Genomic DNA, 27,555 nt, shown 5'->3' with positions numbered 1-27,555 from the left:
TAACCCAAACTCAGAAACACAGCCATGGTAGGTATTCACTTAACAGTGGACATTAGCTCTTAAGTAAAGTATAATCATATTATGATGCACAGTCCCAGAAAGGCTAAGTAACAAGGAAGGCTCAAAGAGATACACATGACTTTCTCTGGCAAGGGGAAGTAGAACAGATTTTGCAGGTGTACTAGGTGTGTATAGAAATGAGAACCATAGGTATCTGGTGGGCAGGTGGATGGAGAGAGTATTGGGAGAGATTAATAGAATTGGGGAGCATTTCAAGGGTGAGGTTGAAAACTAGTACAATGGAAACTCCCAAGAATCTATCAGGATGTCCCTAGCAAAGACTCCTAGTGATACAGGATATAGAGTCTGAACCAGTCATCTCCTGTAACCACACAAGGCTTGCACTGGAGGAATTAGGGCCCACCCAGTCACAAAGCCTTAGACCTACAACTTGACCTGCCTGCAAATGTCACAGAACTTGTGGGAGTGGTCAGCCTGTGACTGGTCCAGTTTGAGACCCATGCTATGTGAGGAAGTCCACCCCTGACACTGCCTGGGGTGCCAGGACCTAGAGGCCCAATAGCTCAGAAACCTAGGATAGAACCAAACATAACTGGAAAAAAAAGTCAATGGAATGATTCCTAATGATGCCCTGCTCTACTCGTAGACCAGAGTCTAGCATAATGGTCATCAGAGAGGCTTCATCCAGCAACTGACTGGAGTCGATGCAGAGACCAAACATTAGGAGGACCTTGGGGTACCCTGCAGAAAATGCGGGGTGTTGTAAGAGCTGGAAGAGTCAAGGACACAGGAGAAGATGGCCCACAGAAGCAACTAATTGGGGCTCACAGGAGCTCACAGATATCGAATTGACAATCAGGAAACCTGTGTGAGTCTGACCTAGTTCCTCTGCATTTATGTTATGGTTGTAAAGATTGGTGTTCTTGTAGGACTCCTAACAGTGAGAGGTGGGTATCTCTGACTCTTTTGCCTGGTTTTGGAAACCTAATCCTCATACTGAGTTGCCTCATCCAGTCTTAATATAAGGGTATGTGCCTAGTTTTATTATAACTTGATATCCTTGAGAGTGATGCCCTTTTCTTAAGGGAAAGGAGTGGAGTGGATGTAAGAAAGAGGGGATGTGGGGGAAGAGACTGGGAAGAGTGGAGGGAGGGGAAACTGTAGTTCAGATGTAATATATATGAGAAGAATAAATAAAGGAAACAATTTTTAATTAGAAAGTTGATTTGTAAAATTTCTAAATTGTATGTAAATGGGGCATATAAAAGCCCAAATCTGGGGAAGTGTGCTGCCAGCACATGTCTGAGTACATGACCTTTGCACTCCCGAACACACAGCTGCACAGACTGCAGCCTTTTAGTGTGAGAATAAAGCACTTCCCCTCCCTCTGGAGCTATTGTTTGCTAATGGTTGCTAGGGAGGCTTGTCAGATCCTGAATTGGTGGTGACACTAGGGAGTTGTCTGTGCTCTAGAAAGTGGCATCTTACCATGCTCATAGAAGCAGCTCTCATTAAACTAAGTTACAGGATTAAAGACATAAAGGAGATAGAGGCTTGCTGGGATGGAACAAGTTCCAGGAAGGAGATAGAAAGAATAAGAGAAGCTAAACGCGCGGGAAAATGACTAAAATTCAGTATATATGTGTATAAAAATGACAAATTAAAACGAGGTATTTATAAAAGAAAAAAATAAAAAATCATGCCCATGGAATGTGGAGAGAATTTATGGGCATTCTAGACTATATTTGAAACTTTTCTATGATTTAGAAATTAGTGTGCATTTATAAAAGAAATATTTTTACACCACTTTCAGGTTTGAAGTTCTTTTTTCCCATAACATAACACTTTTGGTTTCAAATAAAGCGAGTTGGTAGAGGTATCACACTATCATCATAGCGTTCAAAAACTTAAAATATTGAGAAACCGAAAACGTTGCTCTGCTTCTTCACGAGGAAAGATCCTCTGAGACCACTCTGCATGTAGCCAGTGTTCCTTTCCTCTGTTGAAGCACAAGCGTGAAAACAAGCTCAGCTGCTTCCGCTATGAACTTTCTCATGGGCAAAAATCAAAATCCAATTGCCATTTCACAATGCAAGCACAGAAATATACTGATATCTGGTGCTATTCAATAAGATGTACTTTAGGCATTTTTTAGGAGTGAGGTGCTGAAGTTTCATAAAAAATGGTTAGTGCTGGGCAGTGGTGGCTCATGCCTTTAATCTCAGCACCCAGGAGGCAGAGGCAGGCAGATCTCTGTGAGTTCGAGGCCAGCCTGGTCTACAGGAGCTAGTTCCAGGACAGGCTTCAAAGCTACAGATGTCTCAAAAAAAAAATGGTTGGAAATGCCCAGTGGACCCTTGTACTGGCCCCACCTGGTATCTTTAAAGTTGACCTGCATGAGATGCCATCCCTTGGCTTTATTCAACAGGATACTATAAAGCATTTCATATGATAGCCTCGCACTAAGCCAATAACCAAAGTCATCGTAGGTCTAGTTGACAGGAAAATGCATGTTGCCTATTTTACGTCTGAAGTATTTCAAAAAGATATTCTCCATAGAACACTGAATTTTAAAAATTATCCCATCCCATTACTAATAATGACCATGTTCTTATTCTGTTACTTTTCACTTGCTCATCAGGACCTGGCTATGGCTTTAAAAAGAGAATATATTGTTTGGGCAAATGTTTGATATAGATAGTACAAAGATTCAATTCTCACATCTAAGATAATTTAAATTAAAAAGCAACCAAATGACTTTATAAATATTTAACTATGTTTAAAAAACAATGATAAGCAAAGAATGTTTGCATATGTGAGAAGGAAAAAAAATTCAGCCAGTATCCAACTGAAGTTTGTTTAACATTGAGTATAACTTGAGATGCTTTTGAAAAAGAGTTGAAGTCACTGAAGACTCCGGGAGGTGAGGTAAGGATACATCTTCATGGAGGTAACAGCCTATCAACAGAAACCTAATATTGATCAGGCCTTCAGGCCTACTATTTCTTCTCAGAGACTGACAACTTTGAACAAGGAATTCTCATCAATTAATTTATACCTTGTCATCTGGACACCGAGAGTGAGGTTATCCAAAAGTCTGCAGATGTGCTCGATGGAACATTGTTTTTTTTTTTTTTCTCATTAAACTTGTTTTAATGGGTCTCAAAATTCTGTGACAGATTTTTGGTCAAGTTGTTTCCATTAAAAAGTACTGATTTTGAAAACTAATAACTTAAAACTGCCACACACACAAAAAAATGGTCCACAAAACATTCTCCTTTCCTTCTGAAGGTTTTACGATGCATTGTTATCATTAACCAGTCTTTTACTATTAAACTTAAATGGCCAATTGAGACAAACAGTTCTGAGACCGTTCTTCCACCACTGATTAAGACTGGGGTGGCAGGTGTTAGGGATAATATTCATTTAGCCTTCTGAGCTTTCTGGGCAGACTTGGTGACCTTGCCAGCTCCAGCAGCCTTCTTGTCCACAGCTTTGATGACACCCACGACCCAGTGGAGGATAGTCAGAGAAGCTCTCGACACACATGGGCTTCCCGGGAACCATATCAACAATGGCTGCATCACCAGACTTCAAGAATTTCGGGCCATCTTCCAGCTTCTTGCCAGAACGACGATCAATCTTTTCTTTAAGCTCAGCAAACTTGCATGCTATGTGAGCTGTGTGACAATCTAGTACAGGAGCATAGCCAGCACTAATTTGGCCTGGGTGGTTCAGGATAATCACCTGAGCAGTGAAGCCAGCAGCTTCCATTGGTGGGTCATTTTTGCTGTCACCAGCAACGTTGCCACGTCTAACATCTTTGACAGACACGTTCTTCACGTTGAAGCCCACGTTGTCCCCAGGAAGAGCTTCACTCAAAGCTTCATGGTGCGTTTCAACAGACTTTATTTCTGTTGTCACATTGACTGGAGCAAAGGTCACCACCATGCCAGGTTTTAAAACACCGGTCTCCACTCGGCCCACAGGGACAGTCCCAATACCACCAATTTTATAGACATCCTGGAGGGGCAGTCGCAGAGGCTTGTCAGTTGGACGAGTTGGTGGCAGGATACAATCCAAAGCTTCCAACAGGGTGGTTCCACTGGAACTACCATCTTTGCGAGTGACTTTCCATCCCTTGAACCAAGGCATATTAGCACTTGGCTCCAGCATGTTGTCACCATTCCAACCAGAAATTGGCACAAATGCTACTGTGTCAGGGTTGTAGCCAATTTTCTTAATGTAGGTGCTGACTTCCTTAACAATTTCCTCGTATCTCTTCTGGCTGTAGGGTGGCTCGGTGGAATCCATTTTGTTGACACCAACAATTATCTGTTTCACACCCAGGGTGTAAGCCAGAAGTGCATGCTCACGGGTCTGCCCATTCTTGGAAATACCAGCTTCGAATTCACCAACACCAGCAGCAACAATCAGGACAGCACAGTCAGCCTGTGATGTGCCTGTAATCATGTTTTTGATGAAGTCTCTGTGTCCTGGTTATAGATGCTCCTGAGAGAAAATATACATGGGATGAAAGAGTCCTTTAGGCAAATGCTTCCTTACCTGATGGATGGTTTCTGGACCAATGCTGCCTTTCCTGTGGCACAATGTTATTGTTAATATTCCTTTTACAGCTTAAGATCTCTTCACCTCATTTGCTTCATGTACTTTGGAAAGGGTGCAGCTGCAAGAGTCGTTAATCACGATCTAGCTATAGTTACTCTATCAAAAAAAGAAGAAAAAAATCCTCTGATACAATTTTTCCTCAAACTGTTTAAAGGATGTAGGCCGGGAATTGCCTAGAGTGAGCGGAATCAGCGTCGAGTATAATATAGATGCAATAATTCTCTATTTCAGCACACCTGTCCACAAGGTTAATACAGCTGTCATTTGTCACAAAAGGCTTTTGGGAGAGCAAATGCAAGATTCTTCCCTTTAGCTAAAACCTACCTGCCTAGAAAGAAAATTGCTGGAGAGGGTATGGAATAGCTAACATCCATTTTTCCCTTGGGAATGTGCTTACCTTGCATTCTCTTATACAAAAACAGAAGAAAAGAAAGTGCAGGGTAGCTGGGTAATCTGTCTTGTCCTTGGGGTCTGGAATTCTATCAGAGACACCTGTGCTATGTCCCATTAACTGCCACACTTGGGAAGAAGCAGAGACTTCTTCCTGACCAATGCTTGTCTCTGTTTTTAATCCCCAAATAATCATAAGTTATTTTTCAATGTCCTTAAATTTTTTAGTGGGAAAATTTTCTCCCTTCCTCTGTGTCTTTCTCTCTGTCTGTCTGTCTGTTGTGTATATGTGTGTCTGTATTTCTCTCTCATCTACTTATTGATCATCTATGTAACTATACTTACGTCTGTTTCAGTGAGTTTCTAACTATGAATTTTCAGGATTCCTTTTTTTTTTTTTATTTTTCTGAGACAGGGTTGCACAGTGTAGCCCTGTCTATCCTGGTACTCACTCTGTAGACCTGATTGGCCTCGAACTCATGGAGATCCACCTGCTTCTTCCTCACAAGTGCTAGAATTAAAGGCATGTGCCACCACTGCCCAGCTGTGCCACCACCACCAGGCCAGAATTTCTTTTGAAAACCAAGCTGAATTGGTCAAAATGTAGCCAACACAGGTTTTGCAGGATACCACACCCCTGGCTTTCTGTTGTACAATCCTCACAGTGTGTAACCTCTCCTTTTGGGGAAACTAAGTTGGGCATCATCTCTAAGTGAGTTTCAAACAGGGCTATAAGATTTCAGGGGATAAGAGTTGGTTAGCTCTGGCTCCCGTTCTGAGCAAAGCAGACATGGAGAATAGCTGCCTGAAGCACAGCTGAGCTCATTCCTTCAGTTGATGCTTTACATTTCAGTTGAACAAGATGAAGAAAGCTGAATGAAGCAGAGCATGCTAAAGAAGACAAAGTCATATTCACCACCTTGCAAAATAGTCTGGCAAAAGGCTGGGGAATGAGGTAAGCACACCCTTGAAGCCTACCACCATCATTCCAGGAACAAGCTCAACAGGAGACCATGCTCACAGACTGCACAGTCAGTCAGCATCAGCATCAGCTGAGTGACTTACTGAAATGGTTGTCTCCTGGGAGTACACACAAGCATTGAATTATCCTGCTGTGTTTGAGGAAAGACACAGAAGAAATGTTACTTTGACTGTAATCTGTATTAGCCTGTAATAAAAACTATAATATTCTCTTAAATTAGCAGTTTTCAGCTTGAGGGTGGAGACCATTCGGCAAACGTCTACCTCCAAATATATTTACATTACAATTCATAACAATAGCAAAATTACAGTTATGAAGTAACAATGATCATAATCTTATGGTTGGGGTCATTTCATCACAATATGAGGACCTGTATTAAAGGGTCATAGCATTAGAAAGGTTGTAAACCATTGTCTTAAATTTTTAATTTAATTCTTTGGGTTCAAATAACTATCTTATTTTTAATATTCTTCCATCTCATTTTAGCTTAAAAATAATTTTGGGACCAGTTAAAAATAAAGAACACATTAAAATAATACAAATTTGTATAGGAGATAATTCAGTGGATTTTCCGCAAAAATTACTTTTACTTTGTTTATGCTTCACAAATGATTGTTGTGAATCTAAAATTAAATCATTTGCTATTTCCTAAATGTGTTGAGTTTAGCCTACAGATAATAATGAAGGTCCAGTAGTTATATAAACCTATCACTACATTTATAAAATTCCTTTTTGTGAATTTCAGGAAGGATCTTTTATTTTGTCCATAATTACATGTCAGAATTATATGTTGTGTTTTACATATAGACAGTAATAGAGAGGGGATACAATTTCAACTTGGCTGTTATCAATATTAATGATTTCTATTTATTGGTTGGAAAATACACATTTCCATTGTTTACACATTTCATAATTATCACCAGATGTGCCATAATAGAAATGGATTGTTTCAACTAAAGCAATTAATTCATTAACTTACAAGCAAAACCCATATTTGGCATGCCAAAGTGCAAGCCCTATCCAATCTGTTGTTCTTTGTTTCCTCCTTCCTTAGCTGCTTGCAGATTGCCTCAACATTCAAATCCATAAACCACTTAGCACTCGACAACTCCTGCTGAGGCAAAGCTTTGCCAGTTCTGGGTAATAGATCCTCCAGCAGCACTGGAAATACATCAGTGTTAAGGAGAGAAGCATGACATTAGTGCTATAAAAAACAGAAGTCTCCCTTTTCCTTTGCCTCATTCTGTAGTCTTTAATAAGAAATGCTGTAAACTTCTGCCTTGCATGCAGGTAAAGGACCTGTACTGACTTGGGAGATTATATCTACAGTATTATGGGGATAAAAAGTCTGAAAATTAGTGATAGAGACATATTTGAAAGTAAAGAAGACTGCATCTTTGCATGAAGAGGTCACATTCATTTCTTTGAAAGTAGAATACATTTGACTTTATTTTAATTTATGAAACTTGAGTTATTAAAGCCCTGTTTTGGAAATCTGCAGCTTTATGGGAGATTTTCATTGGTACTATAGATTTTAAACCACATTGTATGCTCCTTTATAGCACATTTTACAGCTGTATGGTAAGGAGACTTTTAAATTGCACTTACTTTCCTTTTAACATTTGAATTGTAGATTGGATAGAGATTCCACTCAATTCTCCTTAAAAGATGCTACCTACTAGAATAAAGTTCTGCAAGTAAATTATTACATCATTTATGTAGATTTAAACTTACTATGTAAAACATGCTTCATTAGTGATAACTATGTTAATTTAATTGTCAGTTAAGTTAGGAGGTTGGAGATATAGATCAGGTAATTGGTAACAAATGGCTTCCTCTAGTCTAGAAAGTTAAAATTTGGGTCAAATAGGTGGTGGTAGTTTTCTAAAACCTTGGCTATACCTGCTAGTGTAGACCACTCAGCATACAGTGTAAAAACCCTACAAACACTCTTTTCTTCATCAACCAATTCCTACTGTGAGGGCTACAAAAAGTGATGTGGACATAAACAGAACAGATTCAGCTATTTTATTTACTTGTATTTGATAAAGTTCATTAAAAGCATAAAAAATTGTGTCTTGCCTGTTCCTTGGGTATACTATTTTTTTAATTTTCATTTAAGTTCATTGGTGTTTTTCCTATATGTATATCTGTATGAGATTTTTAGATACTCTGGAACTGGAGTTACAGACAACTGTGAGCTGCCATGTGGGTACTGGGAATTGAACTTGGATCCTCTGGAAGAACAGCTAGTGCTCTTAGTGACTGAGCCATCTCTCTAGCCCCAGCTTGGGTATGTATATTTTTAAATGTTTTCCCACTTGATTGAGCCCAGGAAGCTGAGGTAAATTGACTTGCTACGGTAAGTGTTTAGTTATTGTTGGTTTTGTGCTGTTAATTTACTAATTGAACTAAGACAGGTGTTAACTTTCTCTCTGAAGAATGTAACGATGAAAAATCACACTTTGCATGCTCTGTTTTCCAATCACCATAGTAAAGCTGTTTGGTTTCTAGATTCTTTGGGAAATTTTCTGAAAGCGTTTGTAATCACTGCCACTCTGCTACTGCTAACTATTGTGGTCAAGCAGCGACAGGCAGTGAGATAAGTTAGAAAAAACCACAGTGGATGCGTTGACAATTCTAATTCATATCATGTTTGAATATTCTAGTAGAGGCTCTTTCATCTTTTACTCTTACAATAACCTCCCTGCTGCTTCCCATGTCTTGAGAGTCTCCATTTTGTTTTAAAGTGAATGTTTAGACAGACATAAGAAAGTATCAAGCTTCTGCTTTAAGTCCTCCAATTGTGTTTATTATATTGAAAAATGAGTGTTTCTTCCCAATGCTCCAGTTCATTAAAAACTTGTCCTGAGAGATGCCCCTTGTCTTATCTGTTCCCTGTTTTCTGTGCTCAGTCATTATCATCTTAATGTGCCTTCAAATTACCAGCACTCAATCCACACTGAGAACAACGCTTGCTTCTGGCGCAGTGGAAGTTTTTGTGTCGTATAAACTCCTCTTCAGCTTCACTTACATGCTTTTGACATCTTCTAATAAGAACCGAGTGTTTAGTGACAGAAAATCCTATCATACTGCAGTAAAAAGGTTTTTTATTTTTCTTTAATTTTTTTTATCAAGAGTCCCTAGAAGTCATTCCCCAAATTACCTTGTTCTTTGAATAAAATCATTTGAGTCATTAGAAAATTATACTTTTTAACTATTTAAAATTTTCAGATAGGGCCATTACTTGAGTCTGGATTTCAACCTCATTCCTATTGTGTCCTCTGCTCCTACACTTTTCTTGCAGAGGCTTTGGCTTTGGATCAGCTCTGGAAAGCAAGTTGATCAGAATGGTAGAAGTTATAATGTGCACAGAAACTTCATACTTTCTTTAATCAGCATCTCTGAGTCTGTTGACATGTAATAACTACCAAATACCATTTTTTCCCCCAGAGTTGAAGACCGAACCCAGAGCCTTGCTCTTGCTAGATAAGCACTCTGCCACTGGGCTAAATCTCCCCAAACCCTAATACCAAACTTTTGAGCTGCCTATCTAACTATGTATCCATGTATCTATCTATCTATCTATCTATCTATCTATCTATCTATCTATCTATCTATCTTTTTTATTATTAGCATTCCTTTATGTATTCAATGTAGTAACACCAAGAAAATGGCATTGAGAACCAGATACTTTGACAACACGCCAGACACAGCACAGACCTAAAGACAGCTGCTGCAGACTTAACCTCGGCATTCAATTTTACTTTTTGGTTGCAAAGCATAACTGATTTATTAAGAAAAAAAAAGAAACCCTAAATATTGTAGCCAGCCTTGGCTCAGGGTCTTTACCAGAAATGAGACAGTACTCAAAAACTATTAAAAACTGATAACTTGGTCATATATGACTATTACATATTTAAGTGAACTTTGTTTGGTATGGAACACTGCACTAGTAGAACAACTGATCTTCTGACTGAAATAATTATCAGTGTACAATGACAAGTTCATGCCGGTCATACATTGGGGAGACATTCAATAGGGTGAACATGACAAAGGGTTAGTTACTTGGCAGCACAAGGTGGGAACGGGCTGATCCCTGACATGAATTCCTCCATCATCTACCCATGACATCTTTGCTGGTCTTGGGTCAAGTCGAATACCCTTCTAATTCAGCCAGAAGAAGTCCTCTTCCTCCTATCTATCTATCTATCTATCTATCTATCTATCTATCTAATCTATTCTCTTGCTTAGCTTTCTTCTAAGCCCACACTTTTATTTTTCAAATAAGTTGTGTGAAGTCAAGTGTTTGGACCCCCAAGTATGTAATGAGGGGAAGACAATGTCCTGCTGACTGTGCCCCCTCCAGTGAAATGGAGCAAGTTGCTGGGCATGCTTTGTTTACCCAAAAGGAACCAATGTTGTCCAGTCCAGTCCCTATGGATGAGCAGGCAATTCATTTGCTAGCATCTGTGTACTGTTCTGAGCACCACTGCACAGGGCGTTGTACACACATGATGTAGTATAATTATCACCCCTGTGTCTGTTGTTCCTAGCAGAACGTACTACTTGCAATCTCTTTTGCGTTGATGTTCTAAGGATTAATGAAGTAATATCTATAGGTATTTAAGGCTCCTTGGAATGGAGGCTTGTTTAAGTACCAGAGAATCTGATTGTTGTTAACCCAGAGCATCACATTGCCACCTCACTGTCTTTTATTGCCAAGAGTAGCTGTGAAGATTGTTCAAAATCCCACCGAGAGAAGATGTAATTTAACATTAAAAAATAGTGCATATGTATAGGTGTGTGTGTGTTTAAGATGGTCATCGAACCCAGTCTCTTAGGCACACACATTTCTATTCTGAATTATATTGGCTATGATTAACCTAAAGGTATTTGCTGAGAAATTTCAAGCTGGGTTATGAAGCTAAGTGTTTTGAATCACATATTCTATTGGGAAAAGTCAATAAAGCAAAAAGATAGAAAGTCATTTTAAAAGCTTTTTCACAAGACTACATTTAACTGATTTTCATAAGGATTTTACTAAATCTAAATCTACTTTGGTAATCAAAGTATAGAATGGTGTTTTCTAGAACTATATATACTAATATATGCTACTTTTCTTTAAATAATACCTCTTTTGTAAAAAATAAATATTTCATAAATTAAAAACTGAATTTTAAATCAGAAATAAAGTGTGAAAAGTACTAACATGAATCAGAAATAAACCATGTATGTGTAATGAAGAGTTAGAGTTAAATGCTTTTATATATTGTGTTATAAAATGTTTTGCATGTCACTTTAGGTTTTACGTTTAAGTCAAAATATAAATATTTCACATCCACCTTTACTTTTTTTCCCTTCAAGCCTTCCCATGCCCCTCTCTCAAACCCCTCATATTGTGTGTGTGTGTGTGTGTATGTGTGTATGCATCTGAGTGTAGGTATCCAGAAGTGTCAAAGAGCTGGAGTTGTACATGGTTGTGAGCAGCTAGATGTGGGCACTGGAGCTGAACTCAGGTCCTTTTCAAGAGCAGTATGTACACTTAACTGAAGAATCATCTCCCCCAGCTCTGCCTTTTTATACTGTGCTTTAAGACCTTGAGTAATAAACAAGAATATTTTGGTGCTGTTTTAATATAAATTACTTTATGGTATTTACCATTCTGTCTCCCTTTTAAATGCTCCATCCACACTTCTATCCAGACGTTCATCCATCTGTTCACATATTGGCATTCATCCATCAACTCTTGTATCCAATGATCCATATTAAGTAGAATTCTCTAGAGGCACAGAATCAGTAGAATAGATGGCAGATGTATGGGTAGTGGATATATTTTCATGAGGAATTTCTCATACTGGGAGACTTCCCAACCATTTTCAAGCTGGAAAAAAATCAGGAGTGCTAAAGGTGCAGTTACAGAAAGAAAGGGAATTTATGGTAAAAACAAAAGTCCCCAAACGGGAAACCAGTGCTCTACCTCAAGCGGGAAGAAGAGCCTGAATTCTCCTTTTTCCAAGTTTTCTTCATTCTTATAAGGCTCTAATTCAACTGAGTTATGGCTAGTCCTCTTAACTAAGGGCATTTACTTTAATTGGAGTCCATTGATTTAATTGATAATTTTATCCAACATTCCATAATCTAGTATGTTGACACACAGAGTTAATAATCCTTTCACAAATCCACGCATCTCTTTATCTCCATGTTTTTCAGATATCTAACAATATTTCCACAAAAATGAAGACCAACTGTGACATTTCACAGTTATGGGTAAACTGAACTTTCTAGACAGATGTCTTTGTTTCAAAGTCTCCATTGATTATGTGAATACTCCCTGTAAGTTGACTTATGATGCTGTTCCTATTTCCTCATTTGAAAATAAAACTATTGACCTAGCCCAACCTATAAGAAGCTGTAAAAATGTTTACTTAAAGATACCTATATTCATCTAAAGCATGGAAAAAAACACATAATAGTTCTACTTATGAATAGTCATGACAATTATTTCCTTATTAATATCTTACAGTTTTCTTTGCCATTTCTTACAGTTCCAGTACTGGAACTGTTCTATCTATCCAGTGAATATTACTGGCTTCCTTGTAAAGAATTCTAGAGTTGTATCAAGAAATCCATTTATTTAACTCTATTTTGTATATTTGAATTGCATATTTTCTGCCCACTTGTCATCTCTAGAGTAGAAATTATACAGGTTTTATCCATTACCTCACAGTCATAGGAGTAAAACTTTTAAATACTTATCAAATGTTTTGAAATTGTAAAAATTGGTGGCAACATGGTCTCATTGGAAATTTATATAAACTGTGTATTATTCAGCTGTCCATCACTATAATAAAATACCCAAGGCAGACTACTAGTTAAGAAAAGCAGGTTTGTGCAGCTCAGTTTGTGAAATTCAAAATCTCTCTGAGGCCTTCTCCTTCACTGTATTATCCAATGAGAGATAAATAGATAGATGATAATGATGATGAAAATAGATGAGAGATATTAGATAGATAGATAGATAGATAGATAGATAGATAGATAAACAGACAGACAAATAGATACGATGAGAGTCTAGGTAACTGCAGAGGTGAGAAGCAACAGATCTCTGGAACCAGAGTTATATTTGATTATAGGTCATCTGACTTGAGTGCTGTGAAGCAAGTTCAGGTTGTCTGCAAGAGCAGTAGACACTGTGCTCTAAACCATCAATCCATTTTCCTGTCCTTCAATATGCAAGGACAAGTTGACCTTCATGCCTTGATGGCTATGCTGAGTCATAGCATCCCTAAAATTAATAAATACCAACTGCCCGAGACCACAGTTATGTTAGGCATGGGCTGATTAGACCCGTACCATCGAGATGTCTTATTTAAGGGAAATGTATGGACGTTAAAGCATTAATATGGCCCTGAAGTAAAAACCAGATGCCTGGTAAAGTTTCACATTAGTCACTACCAAGTTAAAATGGGCCCGGAGCGATAAGAGGGGCATGGTAGATTAATAGAGCAAATGGGGAGAGGGATAGTCGTATGGCTGAGAAGAGTTTAGAACAGAATGGTGTGTGCAAGATAATGTAGATATGTCTATAGAACATTAATTAAGTAGTTGATTGTAATAGACATGATGTAGAGGATTGATGTTGATAAAGAATTGAATGTCTTATATAATTGATAGTTAATACATGCTTATATGCTAGGGGAATATAATTTAATATACCATATACATATTATGTACTAGATAAATTTATGTACAAGAAGTAGTTAAAATACAATATCAGCTTTGGGTGTTGATGGTGAGGGAATAGTCCTTCCTTCTTGATGTCCTGAGAAAAAATACTTTTCATTTCTGGTTTACAAGACCAGTGTAATGTTTATACTCTCAGCACATTTAATCTTGGTCTAGAATGTTGTTTTCAATTATGCCTGTGATTGGTATGAAGATTACAATAATAGCAAAGTAGGCAGTTGAGGCTCTTTGTCCAACAATGATGGATGGGTATTCAACTGGTTGACCTCTGATTCATGTAAGGATAAGGAATAAAGTCAATCTACAAAAAAATGTACTTAGCCGGGCGGTGGTGGTGCACTCCTGTAATCCCAGCACTTGGGAGGCAGAGGCAGGCGGATCTCTGTGAGTTCAGGTTGGCCTGGTCTACAAAGGAAGTTCCAGGACAGGCTCCAAAGCTACAGAGAATCCCTGTCTCGAAACACCAATATATGTATGTATATATATATATATGAAAAAAATGTACTTGTACTTAGTGAACTAAAATAATAAGTAAAAATAAGCATATTATATAGCCCTGTGAAAGATTTCAATTATTCTCTGTGTATACAAAGTACCATACTATAGATTATACACTCTTCCCATCTAATGCTAGAGCAGTTTTCTTTCTTATCTATTTATGAATGTTTCCAGATTATATACCTCTGATCAATATCCACAAGGCTTTTTTTCATACTGCATCTCAATTCAAAGATCATCGTATTTAAAGTCTCTAAATAATACACTTAATTCTACAACTTACAATGACTTCTGTTAGGTTATCAGATGTAATTCACACACAGTGTAGGCTAAGCTAGTTTTCTGTTCTGCAGATATCTGCTGAGCATTGACTGTGTGTGATCCCATACCACATATGTTTTGCTATATTGTATGTTATGGAACCCGAGACTGATAAAATCCCTGGCACAGAGTAATTCACATAAGTTAGCAGAGACAGAAATATCAATGAAGAAGGATGCTTAAAAGAAATCCCACACTAGCTCAGAATTGAGAAATAAGATGTTATTTATTTAGGGGTAGACTCACAAACCAGAATCCTCTGCTTGAATGAAGACCAGAAACTGAATCCCGCAGCTGTAAAAGAGACCAGACACATGCTCTACATTGGCATATGTAGTAAAGAGGCCATGCCCCAGTGGGTGGGTAACCACTGGCTGTAAGATTTCCTACAGCACCTCCCCCTTTTGTTTAAATTAGAGAGTTCTAAGCCTAGCACAAAATTATATGCAGTAAGAACAAATATAATTAATAATTATCCTATTCCAACTAGTTTGAGTATTGTATAATAAATAACTTGGCCAAGTCATGAAAGGAAAGTAACTACAACTATCTAGTCTTCAACCCCATTGAAGAAAAGAGAAGGGAAATAATGTTACTTGAGTAAGCAGGAAGTGAAATCAAGCAACTTCCAAAATGTGCAACAAATGACAGGGACAACTGGCTACCTGGACAATCACCCTAAGTCTCATTTGCAACATTGAAGCAATCAACTTTGGCTAAGGTCTAGAATAATTGACAGACCATTTTCAGAGGCAAGTAAGTTTTTCAAAACCATTTTACTCTGTCTTGGCAAGATTTTTCAGTCCTGCTAATCCATTTCTGGATACCATGTACCTTATCAGTGGTTGAGGCATGGGCAATTCTTTTCCCAAAGGCCAGTTTTGACAAGAAGAAAACAAGCTCCAAGTGGAATGTCTTCAGTGTTCAACATTCTCTCAGGAATAGATGCATGCTACCAGAAACAATCGTCTCTAACTTCAACAGAACCCTAAGTTATTTAAATTCCATAATCTATGCAGGAGCAGCTGTAACCAAACTTTTACCATTTTAAAAGCTCTTCAAGATAGTAGAGAATTACAGATAATGCAATAAGGACAGATTCAGACATAAAAAAAAATCTCTAAATGGATCACAGTGTTAGATAAATGTACATAGGCTTGGGAGAGAGGAAAAAAGAGTATAAAGAGTTAAAAAAGCATATCATTTAAAAGTCTTTAAAGAGACATAGTACAGACATTAATAGATTAAAAGGAGTAAAAAATAAGCCACATAAAGATGGACAATATAGAGAGAGACTGAATTATGAATATTATTGTGTTATTTTGAATTTTTTGAGTGTGGAGGAGCTAAGTACAGAGAGACATTTCATTGTATGGGCTGCTAAGTTAAACCAACTCCAAAATGTGAGTCTAAGGATATGCTGATTTGGAAAAGAGATTCCTCTTTTGTTTTCACAGAAGAACCTATGGATTGCTTTTAGACCAATATGGCTTGAAAGATCATGTCCCCCCTGAAAGGTCACTGTGAATACCCTCAAAAATTACTTCACTAAACCGATGACTGAAATGAACCTAGCACACAGGATATATCATTAAGTACCTGATTAACAATGCCCCTAAACAGCAGGAAGATGTATGGACAAACTTACACTCATATTCCCAAATATTGTCTAAAAATGTTTGTTTACATTTAAAAGGGGATATGATATAGATATGAATAATTTGCATTGGTATGGATCTTGGTTTATAGATACAATTTTAAGGCCAATTTGTTATATGTATATGTATTTTTGCTCTTGATTAAGGTATTGTGTTTGTGTAGCTCATTTAAAAATGTAATGTATAATTAAGAAATATAGGTTAATAGATAATCATCTATAATAGTCAAGCTTGTAGTCATGTTAGTTAGATTTTTCTATATGTATACAGGTATATGTTTCAGTTAGGTATATATTCTTTAAATCATTCAGAGACTTTCAGAATATGGCATTTAAAATGTTTAAGAACTAAGGACTTTTCATGACAGTGAGACACATTTGCTCCTGGCAGCACCAATCTACTTCAAGAGGAAGATGGGCATTGAAGAGGCTCCTTTTGGAGTTTTTTAGCCATTTGGGCAAGAAACTGCTCTTGCTGGAACTACTTCATTGTATGCTGTATAAACTGGACATGCAGAACTCACAGAGAAATGATTGATGAACTTGCCTAAAGGTGAGATGAACCTTCAGGGTTCCTGCTCCATGGAGGAGTCTGCTAGACATTCTGCAGGACACAGAAGAAAGTGAATGACAAACTACCAATATAGGTGGAACTGTCTTTGAAATTTCCTGCTTAATTGAAAAGTCTGCTGGATACTATGGGCCTGTAGGCTGATGATGGATGCCCCAGCAGTGCAAAAGAACGTTGAGTGACTATCCAGGCAGCAAGATGTCTCTGTCAATTCTAGAGTTTTAGAAGTTGCTTACAATGTACTTCCTGTTTACTTAGGGAATATTATATCCTTCTTTGATGGAGTTGAAGAATTTATAGTTATAGTAATAGTTTACCTTAGTTATGATAAAAGATAAAGTAAATAAAAATATTGTAACTGTAATTCTTGCTTGATACCTATTCTGTTATATGTAGTTTTGCTATATTAAAGTTAAAGCCTTCACCTTCATTTTTGTTTAAATAGAAAAGGGGAAATGGTGAAGGAGGTCCTTCTGTCTATGTGTTGCTTTCATTAATGAATAAAGAAATTGCCTTGGCCTGTTGATAGGGCAGAACTTAGGTAGGTGGGGAAGATGGAACTGAATTCTGGGAAGAAGAAAGCAGAGTTGATTCTCTGCTTGAGACAGACACCGGTTAGTGTCTTTGCCGAAAAGCCACTGCCATGTGGCGATATATAAATTAATAGAAATAGGTTAAGTTAATATAAGAGTTAGCCAATAAGAAACTAGAGATAATGGGCCAAGAAGTGTTTTAGTTAATACAATTTAAGTGTGATTATTTGGGTTCTGAGCATCTGGGATGAACAAGCGGGCCCTCCTCCTACATACCAATAAATAATAATATTCATCTAAGTGTTGTAGGGAAGTGCCTTAGAATTTCTTTTGCTGTAAAGAGACATCATGATCACAGCAACTCTTACAAAAAAAACCATTTAATTGGGGTGCTCAGTACAGTTTCAGAGGTTCAGTCCATTATCATCATGATGGGAAACATAGATGTGATGCTAGAGTATATCCAATTAGCTGAGAGTCCCATATCTTGCAGGCAACAAGAAGTCAGTCAGCTGTGTGTCACAGAGTGAAGATTAAGCAAAAGACCTGAAAGCCTATCTGCACAGTAATACACCTTCTCCAACAAGTCCATACCTACTCCAACAAAGCCACACCTTCCAATAGTGCTACTCCTTTTAGGGGCCATTTTCCTTCACACCACCATAGGAAAGTAATATATTGCTATGGTGAATGATACAAAAACTTGGAATGGGTTGGGAAAAAAGATACTGAGCTAATATATTTGCCATAGTGTATTAATCAAATCATGACCAAGTCAAATTTTAGAAGAAAGGCTTATTTTGATTGATGGTTCTAGAGAATTAGAGTTCACAATGTGGAACAGAGACAGTGGGATGCATGCGTGGTAATTAGAGGGCTCCCATCTCCGAGAAGCCACAGCAGGAAAAAGAGAAAGTAAACTCAAAATAGTGTAGTTCTTCAAACCCTGAAAATTCACTTCTAAAAACACACCTCTTTCAACACCATACCTTCTCCAACAAGGCCACACCTCCTCCAATAAGGCCATCCCATAGATGTACCATAAATTGGGGACTAGGTATTCAAATATCTGAACTGTAGGAGGCATTCTCATTCAAACCACCACATTCTACTACCTGAGCCCCATAGACTAATATTCATATCATATCACAAAATGCACTTAGCCTTAAAGTCCCCATGTTCTACCAGTCTCAACACTGTTTAAAATACAAAGTCTTTCTTGATACACAAAACATTCTCTTAAGTATAAACGTTTATAAAATTTAAAAAGAGAAAATTGCAATGGCACAGAATAGACATTGCAATTACAAAAGGGAGGGAGAAATAGTGAGGAAATACTGAACCAAAGCACGATTGAAACCCAGAAGATTAAGCATTATAGTGGCTTGAGTAGGAACGATCCCCATAGGCTCAAATATTTGAATGCTTGGTCATTAGGAAGAGGAGCTACTTGAGACAGATTAAGAGGTGTAGTCCTGTTAGGATGGGTGTGGCTTTGTTGGAAAAAGTGTGTTAGGGGTGGGCTTTGGGCTTTCAGAAGCCCAAACCAATCCCTGTGGTTTTCCCTCTTTTTGCTTTCTGAGTTTTGGATTTGAATGTAGAACTGCCAGCTCCTCTAGCACCGCGTTTCTCTGCATGCTGCCATACTTCGTGCCATGCTGATAATGGACTAAACTTCTCAAATTGTAAGCAAGCCCCAATTAAATGTTTCTCTTTCTAACAGCAATGGACACTCTGACCAAGATAAGCATCAAATTCTTCATCTTAATGTCCTGTGTCTGGCCATTATTCTCTAAGGATTTTGTTCCCTCTAGCTTTGCTGCTAACAGTATGCATCCTCTCTTGGGTTGATTTTGTGCACAGTGTAGATACCTTTGCAGAAACTTCACTGCTTTTGCATTTCCAGCATTTTCCCCTTTCCTGTGCAGCCCAGGCTTTACTTTCAAGGAATTACACAGTGGCTTCTTGGGGTCTCCACGCGTATCTACTCTGCCACATATTGCCTGGTTTTGACAGCTCACTGAAACCACAGAGGGAAATCCCATGACCCATTTACTCATGCATCCTTCATGACTCTAAATGACATTGTCCAGTTCAGCACCAGCTTGGATAGACCCTTGTCCCCTTGAAACACATTAGCAACAGGTTTAGTCTGTTGCTTCTTTATAGCAACAGGAATGTCCTTAGAACTTTTTGTTTCATAAGTGGGGACACTTAACTGGGTGGCATCTGGCAGATAGGGTCAATATTAGATTGTCTTGAAATCTCCTCTGCCCAACAAATTAGTCCATGACTTTTAAATTTTACTTCTCACAAATTCCTAGGGTATGCAAGAAAACAGCCTGACTCTCTCTTTTCCTTCCTTCCTTCCTTCTTTCTTTCTTTCTTTCTTTCTTTTTTTCTTTCTTTTCATTAGTATTTCGGCATCTGTACTGACCTGCTCTTAAACAATCCTGACAGGATACATTCCCAGCTGCAGCCACTAAGAGAACCTCCTATGCATAGTTGCTATGTTTCCTTTTAACAGATGGGCCTGACGTGTGGGAAGTCCAAGGGAACCCTGACTGCTCTTCGAACTGATGAGGGAGGGGGACTTGATCGGGGGAGGGGGAGGGAAATGGGAGGCGGTGGTGGGGAGGAGGCAGAAATCTTTAATAAATAAATAAATTAATTAAAAAAAAGATGGGCCTGCCCACCTCTTGTTTGTATCTCCCATTTTCTCTGTCTCCCACTCTCTAGTTCTCTTTCTCTCCCTTTTCTGCTACTCTTGTCCCCAGGGACCAGTCTCTGTCCCCTTCTCTGCTCCCTTATCTAAACCTTCTTTTTTCATTTCCAATAAACCTCTTATATGAGCCTTGTTGTATGCCATGACTTCCCTTTACAGCATTTTTAAAATTACAATATTGGTTCCTGGTGCAGGACAATTATCTATATTCTGTCAATTATGTTTTAAATAAACACTGATTGGCTAGTAGCTAGGCAGGAAGTATAGGCAGGACAACTAGATCAGAAGTAGAGGCGGCTCAATGAGAACAGGAGAATTCTGGGAAGAGGGAAGCTCCCTCTGCAGTCCTGTACAGATACAGAAAAAGCAAGATGTGATTGCCCTGCTGAAAAAGGTACTGAGCCATGTGGCTAACATAGACAAGAAAAATGGGCTAATATACATTATAAGAGTTAATAAGAAGCCTGAGCTAATGGGCTAATCAGTTTATGATTAATGTAGACCTCTATGTGATTTCTTTGGGACTTAATGAATGCGGTAATCAGGCAGGATCAGAAACCTCAGACAACAGGTTCCCATACTGGGAGAGGTTCTCCTGGTGCTTACTCCTGTCTACTGACAGTCTGAGGCACACCAAGATGCTGGAACCCAGTCAACAAACAACAGCCACATTTTTCCAACTAACGGATCACTGGACCCTTCCACCTAACACTGGAACAACTGGTAGGACTCTTCTTCTTCACCTCTGGCTGTTTTCCATGAGTAAGCATGGCTTCTCACCTTCTTGCCGCTTTAAGATCTGGTATCAGACAACCATGGCCCTCTTGGTCTCAGAACCCTTGGCCCTTGCTCTGTGTTTGACAAATCACTGAGGCAGCATGTGCCTTCTCAAAATTAACCCTCTCTGATTTTTCTGGGATGCTAGAAATTACAGACCCTTGGGTCTCACTTGCCTGCCTATCTCATGGGGACTCTGGCATTGTCTATGCCTCCAACTTTTACACTTAGTGCTCATTTAAGGGCTTCTAAACTCATCTTTGCAGTTAGATCTTGCTCAATCATCTCTTAGATAATGCTTCCTGATGTGCTTTCTTCCACCCATAGCAAATCTGCTTTCTCATTCACTGATAACTTCATTCAACACCAACAGTTGGGTCCACCTCTGACCATTCCCCTGAATGTAAGGCTTCTTTCCTTCTTTTTTCCTTCCTTCCTTTTTTCCTTCTTTTTTCTTTGTTCTTTTCTTTGCTTTTTTTGTGATGCAGTCTATTTGGTGTTCTGTAAGCTTCTTGTATGTTCATAGGCATATTTTCATTTAGGTTGGGAAAGTTTTCTTCTATGATTAGTCATATGGTAAATATGTTTTCTGTGCTTTTGAGTTGAACTTCTCTTTCTTCTATACCTATTATTCTTAGGTTTGGTCTTTTCATAGTGTCCCATATTTCCTAGATATTTTGTGTTAAGCTTTTGTTAGATTTAATGTTTTCTTTGACTGATGAGTCATTTTCCTCTATTGTATCTTCAGCACTTGAGATTTTCTCTTCTATCTCTTGTATTCTGCTGTTTATGCTTACATTTGTGGTTCCTGATCATTTTCTCATGATTTCTGTTTCTATAATTCCCTTGGCTTGTGTTTTCTTATTGTCTTGATTTCAGTTTTCAAGTCTTAACTAGTTTCTTTCATATGCTTGATTGCTTTTTCTTGGTTTTCTTTAAGGGATTTGTTGATGTCTTCCAATTTTTTATTTGTCCTTTCCTCCATTTCTTTGAAGGAATTTTTATTTTCTCTTTAAGGGCCTCAAACATTCTCCTAAAGTTATTTCTTAGGTCATTTTCTTCTGCTTCATCCACATTTGGTTGTTCATGTCTTGCTGTTGTAGGGTCACTAGTTTTTTACCAGTGCCATGTTCCTCTTTGTTGTGTTGTGTGTATTCTTATCTTGTCTACCCATCTTTTCCTCTGATTGCTATAGTTGGGGCTGTCTGTGACTCTGGTTATCAATCTTCCAGGTGCCAGTTGGTCCAAGGCTTAGATGGTTGCTCCTTGTGGTGCAGTCAGTGCCGTGGTTCCAGTCACCATGTTGGTCATTCCATGTTCCTGGAGGTTGCTCAGCACTCCCAGTTTTTGCTCTGCTCCTATGGAGTTTGCTGTCTAAGGCCTGCTCTGGCCTAGGTTGCTGGCTCAGTCCTATTTCTGAAAATGTACCTGGTTTGTATCTACTCCCTGGTCCCTGGCTTAGGGCTGGTCCTACAAAGGTCACTGGCTCTGATCTATTCCCTCACAGTTCCCAGACTTACACCTAGATCTGCAGAAGTCTGTGGTTCTTGCCTATTCCCTCGGGGGTCCCAGAATGACACCTGTACCTGCAGAGGTCTCTGGCTTCAGCCCACTCTCCCAATCATTGCTCCAAAGACCCACTCCTATGGAGTTTGCTGTCTCAGACCTGCTCAGGTCTAGGTTGCTGGCTCAGTCCTGTTTCCTCAAATGACCCTGGTCTTTATCCACACCTGAGGCTTCCTTTCTTAAGTTCAGCCCTCCCCTCACCTTCTGGCTTTTCTCAGTGTCCTGATACCAGTGACTGTGTCTCTCTTGGGCTCAGAGCCCCTAGCCCCTGTTCTTGTATGATGATGTACTGAAACAACTTGTGCCCACTTAGTCTGGTCCTCCCTAAATCCATGGAATGCCAGCCTATTCAGGCCTTGGAACTTCTTTCTATCTCCCTCTGCCTCATCCTTGGGAATGTGTCATCCACCTCCTCACTCCTATTGGGATGTCTTTGCAGACCCACTGACTGATCACTCCTTTCAAATCACACATGGTCTCAGAATTCCTTGGACCAGATAGTTGAGGAACTGTATTTCTTTGCTTCAAAAACTACATATGTCTGTCTGTTCTCCCTGTCTAAATTCCCTGTCTGGTTGCTGTCTGGTGTGGGTCAGATGAAGAAGCCAGTGTCCTCTTTCTCAGCACACACTGATTTTCTTTTTACTTTATTCAACTCTTGTTTAATCTTGTGTATGTTTCTTGTGATCTCCATGGAGTCAACTTGGATCCATCTCAAACAGCATGTTTCCAGGTCCAATAGGTGCCTGATGGTTCTACAGGACCTGGACAGTGAAATGTAACAGTCTGCTATGCTAGAGTACAGCCAGCACCCCAGCTTTCTCAGACCACCTCCGAAGACTGTGATGATGTCCTGAGGACAGCACGAAGCAGTCTCATCCCTGCCTCACCTGCTACAACTTACTAACTCCTCACCTTTTTATAATAAACAAAAGGGAAGAATGTTAGTATTTAGACATCTGTGCTGGTCTGCCGATAGTGTCCTCACAGAATAATCCTCAGCTGCAGCCACTAAGAGCACTTCCTGTGCTCATTCACTATGTTTCATTTTAAAGGGTAGTCCTGCCCACCTCCTGCCTCTATTTTTCCCTTTCTCTCTCCCTCTCTTTCTCTTCTGCCACTCTTGTCCTCAGGGACCAGTCTTCTCTGTCCCCTTCTCTGTCCCTTCTCTGTTACTTTTCTTTCCTCTTCCAGTAAACCTCTATGTGAACCTTGTTACATAGCATAATTTCACTTCACAGCATGTTTTAAATTACAACACTTTCTTCCATCCTTCTTTTTTCTCTCTCTCTCTTTCTCTCTCTCTCATTCTTCCTATGCCAAACTATCACAAAAATAGTCTCTAGCCCAGTTATTAATATTGCTCTGCTCTAAAACATCGTGAACTGGCCTTTAAAGTCTGTTTAGCTCCCAACATTACTATCTTCCAAGCTGCCACTAGGATGGTCCATTGAACTCCACTTATAGGATTCCATGATGAAGTTAACTTATTGAAAAAGAGGTCTATTGGGGCTTACAGTTCTGGAGGGTTAAAGTCCCTAATGGCAATAAAGTGTGGCAACAAGCAGCAGACATGGCTGGTGAAGCAGGAGTGGGTGGCCATCTAAAACCACAAGCAGGAAGCAGAGAGCGTGAACTCAACATGGCATAAAAATTTAAACTCTCCAAACATACTTCCAGTGGCACACTTCTGCCAATAAAACTCTCCTCTGAAACCTACAGAAATAGTCCACCAATGTGGAACCAAGCATTCAAAGTTGTGAACCTATAGCAGAAATTTTTATTTGAAGAACCACACAAAGCAGTATATGCTTGTTGCTGCCATTCATTTTTTCTGTTACCTTTGTGACACCATATATACCGTAGTTTTAACTTTCTCCAAGATCTTCCCATATTAGCCCAAATTTGTGCATTGATTTTGAGCCCCAGAGGCTAAGTTTCCCCTCCCTTATCAGTTTTTTTCAGCTATTAAGTATGTCTAATTTTAGACATAGTATTTTCTTCCATTAATCTCATAAACTGGTGTTTGTCAAACAATTAAATGACTTCATTTTAGTTCCCAAGTCAAAAGCTCAATTATTTTGTTTTGTTTTCTTCTAACTAGATAACTATTAAAAAAAAACATTGGAATAACATGATTGAGCCTATAGGGAGTCAGAAATGGCTCTGGGGTGTACCAGTTAGCTATAATGATCTCATTGGTCCAACATAGTCAAGGAATTTCATGCATCAATGACTTACTTTTCTTGGGTAATTATTATGCTAAGTGTTTTCTGTAGGGTAATAACACAGAAATAAGATTTTCTTGACTATAGATAAAATAGAAGAAAAGCTACCATCCATTGTGTATTCTGCTTATTCGGTGTGTTTGTCACTTACATAGCCCATCTTTGAGATATCCATAGGTACAGTTGTCAGAGCCACCAGTCAACACACATTACTATCAAGGCACATTTTGATGGAGTAGAAAAAAAAATGCAAGGCTCATTTATCAAGCTCTGAATCCTCCTATCCCTGTCTGGCTCCCTACTTTTGCCAGACCAATTTCTTCTTCTTAAGTTTTATCTTTAACATATGATCATGAGTTGGAGGGTTTCACGCAGATACAACAGGGATTTGAACAAAGAAAACTGGCAAAAACGTACCCTGGGACAAGTTGGTCTCTTATATAAATTGTTTTTTGTGAACATATTCCAGTTTTCCTGCTGTTCCTGAGCTGTCATTTTGTCATTTTCACTATATTCACTGAAAGTGTTAACAGAAAAGCAGCCATCAAGAAAGAAAGGCTCAGGGAATAAGACTTGAAAGCCTGGTGCCAGTCTTCCATATGGGGTGTTTCGCAGTTTCATTTGTCATGTACATGTGTGCGTACGCGCGCGCGCACACACACACACACACACACACAACTTACATATGATGTTAGCTTTATATTCTCATTTTTCTTTCTTCAAATATATAAAGCAAAGGAGAAAAGTCAGACTTTATGTGAGTTCTTAGTTGTAACAGAAAAAGAAATCAAAGTCCTTTTCCCACACTTTCTGAGTCTGAGTTAAGAGAGACAGATGGTTCTCTGATGTTCACCTAAGTGTCATGAACCCCTCATCTCTGTTTTCTTTCCTACCTATTGGTCATCATTAGTGTGCTCTACCTTTGACTGCAGGGCAGAGTGGTCCAAGCCTACCTCATTAATCAAGCAACAGATGGAGAATTAAGGCTTTTGAACCTAGAGAGCTGGGATTCTTTCTCTCCATCCACCAAGATTTATTTACAGCATCCCCAGGCTAGAGTTGTTGAGAGATTATCATGTAGGAGTAAGCTTTATGAATGTTAGCTTTTCTAGTGGGTGGGTATGTAGGGGGGGAGGTGCACAGTGAAGATTCCTATTAAACCACCAAGCAGAGTATTGACTGCATTTTCCAAAGTGCTTTTAAATCCATGTCTTAAGTACAAGCTGAGTTTAACACACCAGTGGGACCCTAATGCCAGTGCTCAGTAAACACTTCCCTGGCGTGCTTTTGAATTTCACTTAGAGCCTGAACTGGGAGTGCCTGTTTAATATTTATGGAAACTCACAACATATTAAGTACCAAATGGGGCTGATGGGAGTTAGTGTTCAAGGATGGCTTCATTTTGTTTACTAAGAAATGAGAGTGAAATGTGTGCCTCATTGGTACAAACAGGTTTCACATAGCCATTATTCTGTAAGGACATTTGGTCTGGTAAGACCATAGGCTGGCAGGACGGCTGAGATGGATGAAAAGCAACTCTGTGTTGCTGTTATTAAGTGCACAAACTTTAACCATGCAGCTGTATGACTTTTACATGTATATGTACACCCATCCCGGCAAGACAGCCCAGCGTCTATTACCATATTGCTGTCTAGGGCCCTGTTCTCAGCTGCCCCACACATTCCTATGGCTAATCTGTCTAGGGCCCTGTTCTCAGGGGTTCCCCTCGTTCCCGTGGCTAATCTCTGTCTAGGGCCCTGTTCTCAAGGATACCACTCATTCCCATGGCTAATCTGTCTAGGGCCCTGTTCTCAGGGGTCCCACTCGTTCCCATGGCGAATCTGTCTAGGGCCCTGTTCTCAGGGGTTCCCCTCGTTCCCGTGGCTAATCTGTCTAGGGCCCTGTTCTCAGGGGTTCCCCTCGTTCCCATGGCTAGTCTGTCTAGGGCCCTGTTCTCAGTCACTCCACACATTTCCATGGCTAATCTGTCTAGGGCCTTGTTCTCAGGGGTCCCCCTCCTTCCCATGGCTAGTCTGTATAGGGCCCTGTTCTCAGTCACTCCACACATTTCCATGGCTAATCTGTCTAGGGCCTTGTTCTCAGGGGTCCCACTCGTTCCCATGGCTAATCTGTCTAGGGCCCTGTTCTCAGCGGTCCCCCTGGTTCCATGGCTCTTTTCATAGCTCTCACTGTGGATTTGTTTGGCAGATTAATGAACTCCATGAACTTGAAATCATTCAATATTTTTTAACGTGTATTTGTCTTTATTTAGGTAATTGTACCTTAGATTCATCTATGGGGTTCATTTAACTTAGTTTTAATAATAACAACAAATAAAATCCCTTGCATGAAAGCCCTATGCTCCCCACCTCTTTCCTAGGTCATTTTTCCCCCTAGTATAATGGTTCTATACTTTGTGAATGAACTCCTTATTTCTTTATTGTTAGTTTCCAGAAAACTATAGCTCATGGTCTGCATTGTTCCAAGCCATACCCTAAGTGTAGACAAGCTCTCCTCAGGTCTTGAAGAGCTGAAATGCTAACTAATCTTCTCCAGCTTCTCATTGTCAGATCTCAGCAGCTTGCTTGTCCAGTGCTTCATCTCCCTGTGACCACTGTTTTTCAAACCAATAGTAGACAGGACAATTCAGTCAGAATTTTACTAACCTGAGAAAAAAATCTTCCATTGAGTGCTACCTAAAATGCATCTCTCCTGTGAAGAAGTCTTTTTTAAAAATGCATTCTCTCAATTCACTGAAATTTAGTACTTTCCCATCAATTTTAACCTTTGACTTTGCTGTAAGGCCCATACTGGGATAAGCTTGCCTGGAAAACTTTATTTTTTTCTTTTAATTCTACAACCGAGCTGAAGAAGCCGAGGGTACCAGACTCTTTGCTAAGCAAGCTGC

The 27,555-nt window shown here is 39.2% G+C and overlaps 1 protein-coding gene across 1 annotated transcript; it reads right to left on the bottom strand.

Annotated features, from left to right (window-relative positions):
* Positions 1-3,256: 3,256 nt before the first annotated feature.
* On the bottom strand, positions 3,257-4,516 carry LOC121444332 (elongation factor 1-alpha 1-like). The gene has a single exon (XM_041646151.1). It carries the CDS (start codon positions 4,492-4,494, stop codon positions 3,448-3,450), a length of 1,047 nt encoding a protein of 348 aa, XP_041502085.1. The 5' UTR covers positions 4,495-4,516; the 3' UTR covers positions 3,257-3,447.
* Between the last annotated feature and the right edge of the window lie 23,039 nt (positions 4,517-27,555).

This window comes from Microtus oregoni, unplaced genomic scaffold, assembly GCF_018167655.1.
Source record: "Microtus oregoni isolate MIOR12 unplaced genomic scaffold, Mior012 000003F_ref0000135, whole genome shotgun sequence".
Taxonomy (NCBI): Eukaryota; Metazoa; Chordata; class Mammalia; order Rodentia; family Cricetidae; genus Microtus; species Microtus oregoni.
The sequence above is the reverse complement of the archived record's forward strand: the minus strand, read 5'-3'. Positions and strand labels throughout refer to the sequence as shown.

Bases quoted from the DNA above. Each gene is read 5' to 3' on its own strand.
- LOC121444332 (XM_041646151.1), bottom strand. From the start codon at position 4,494: ATGATTACAGGCACATCACAGGCTGACTGTGCTGTCCTGATTGTTGCT.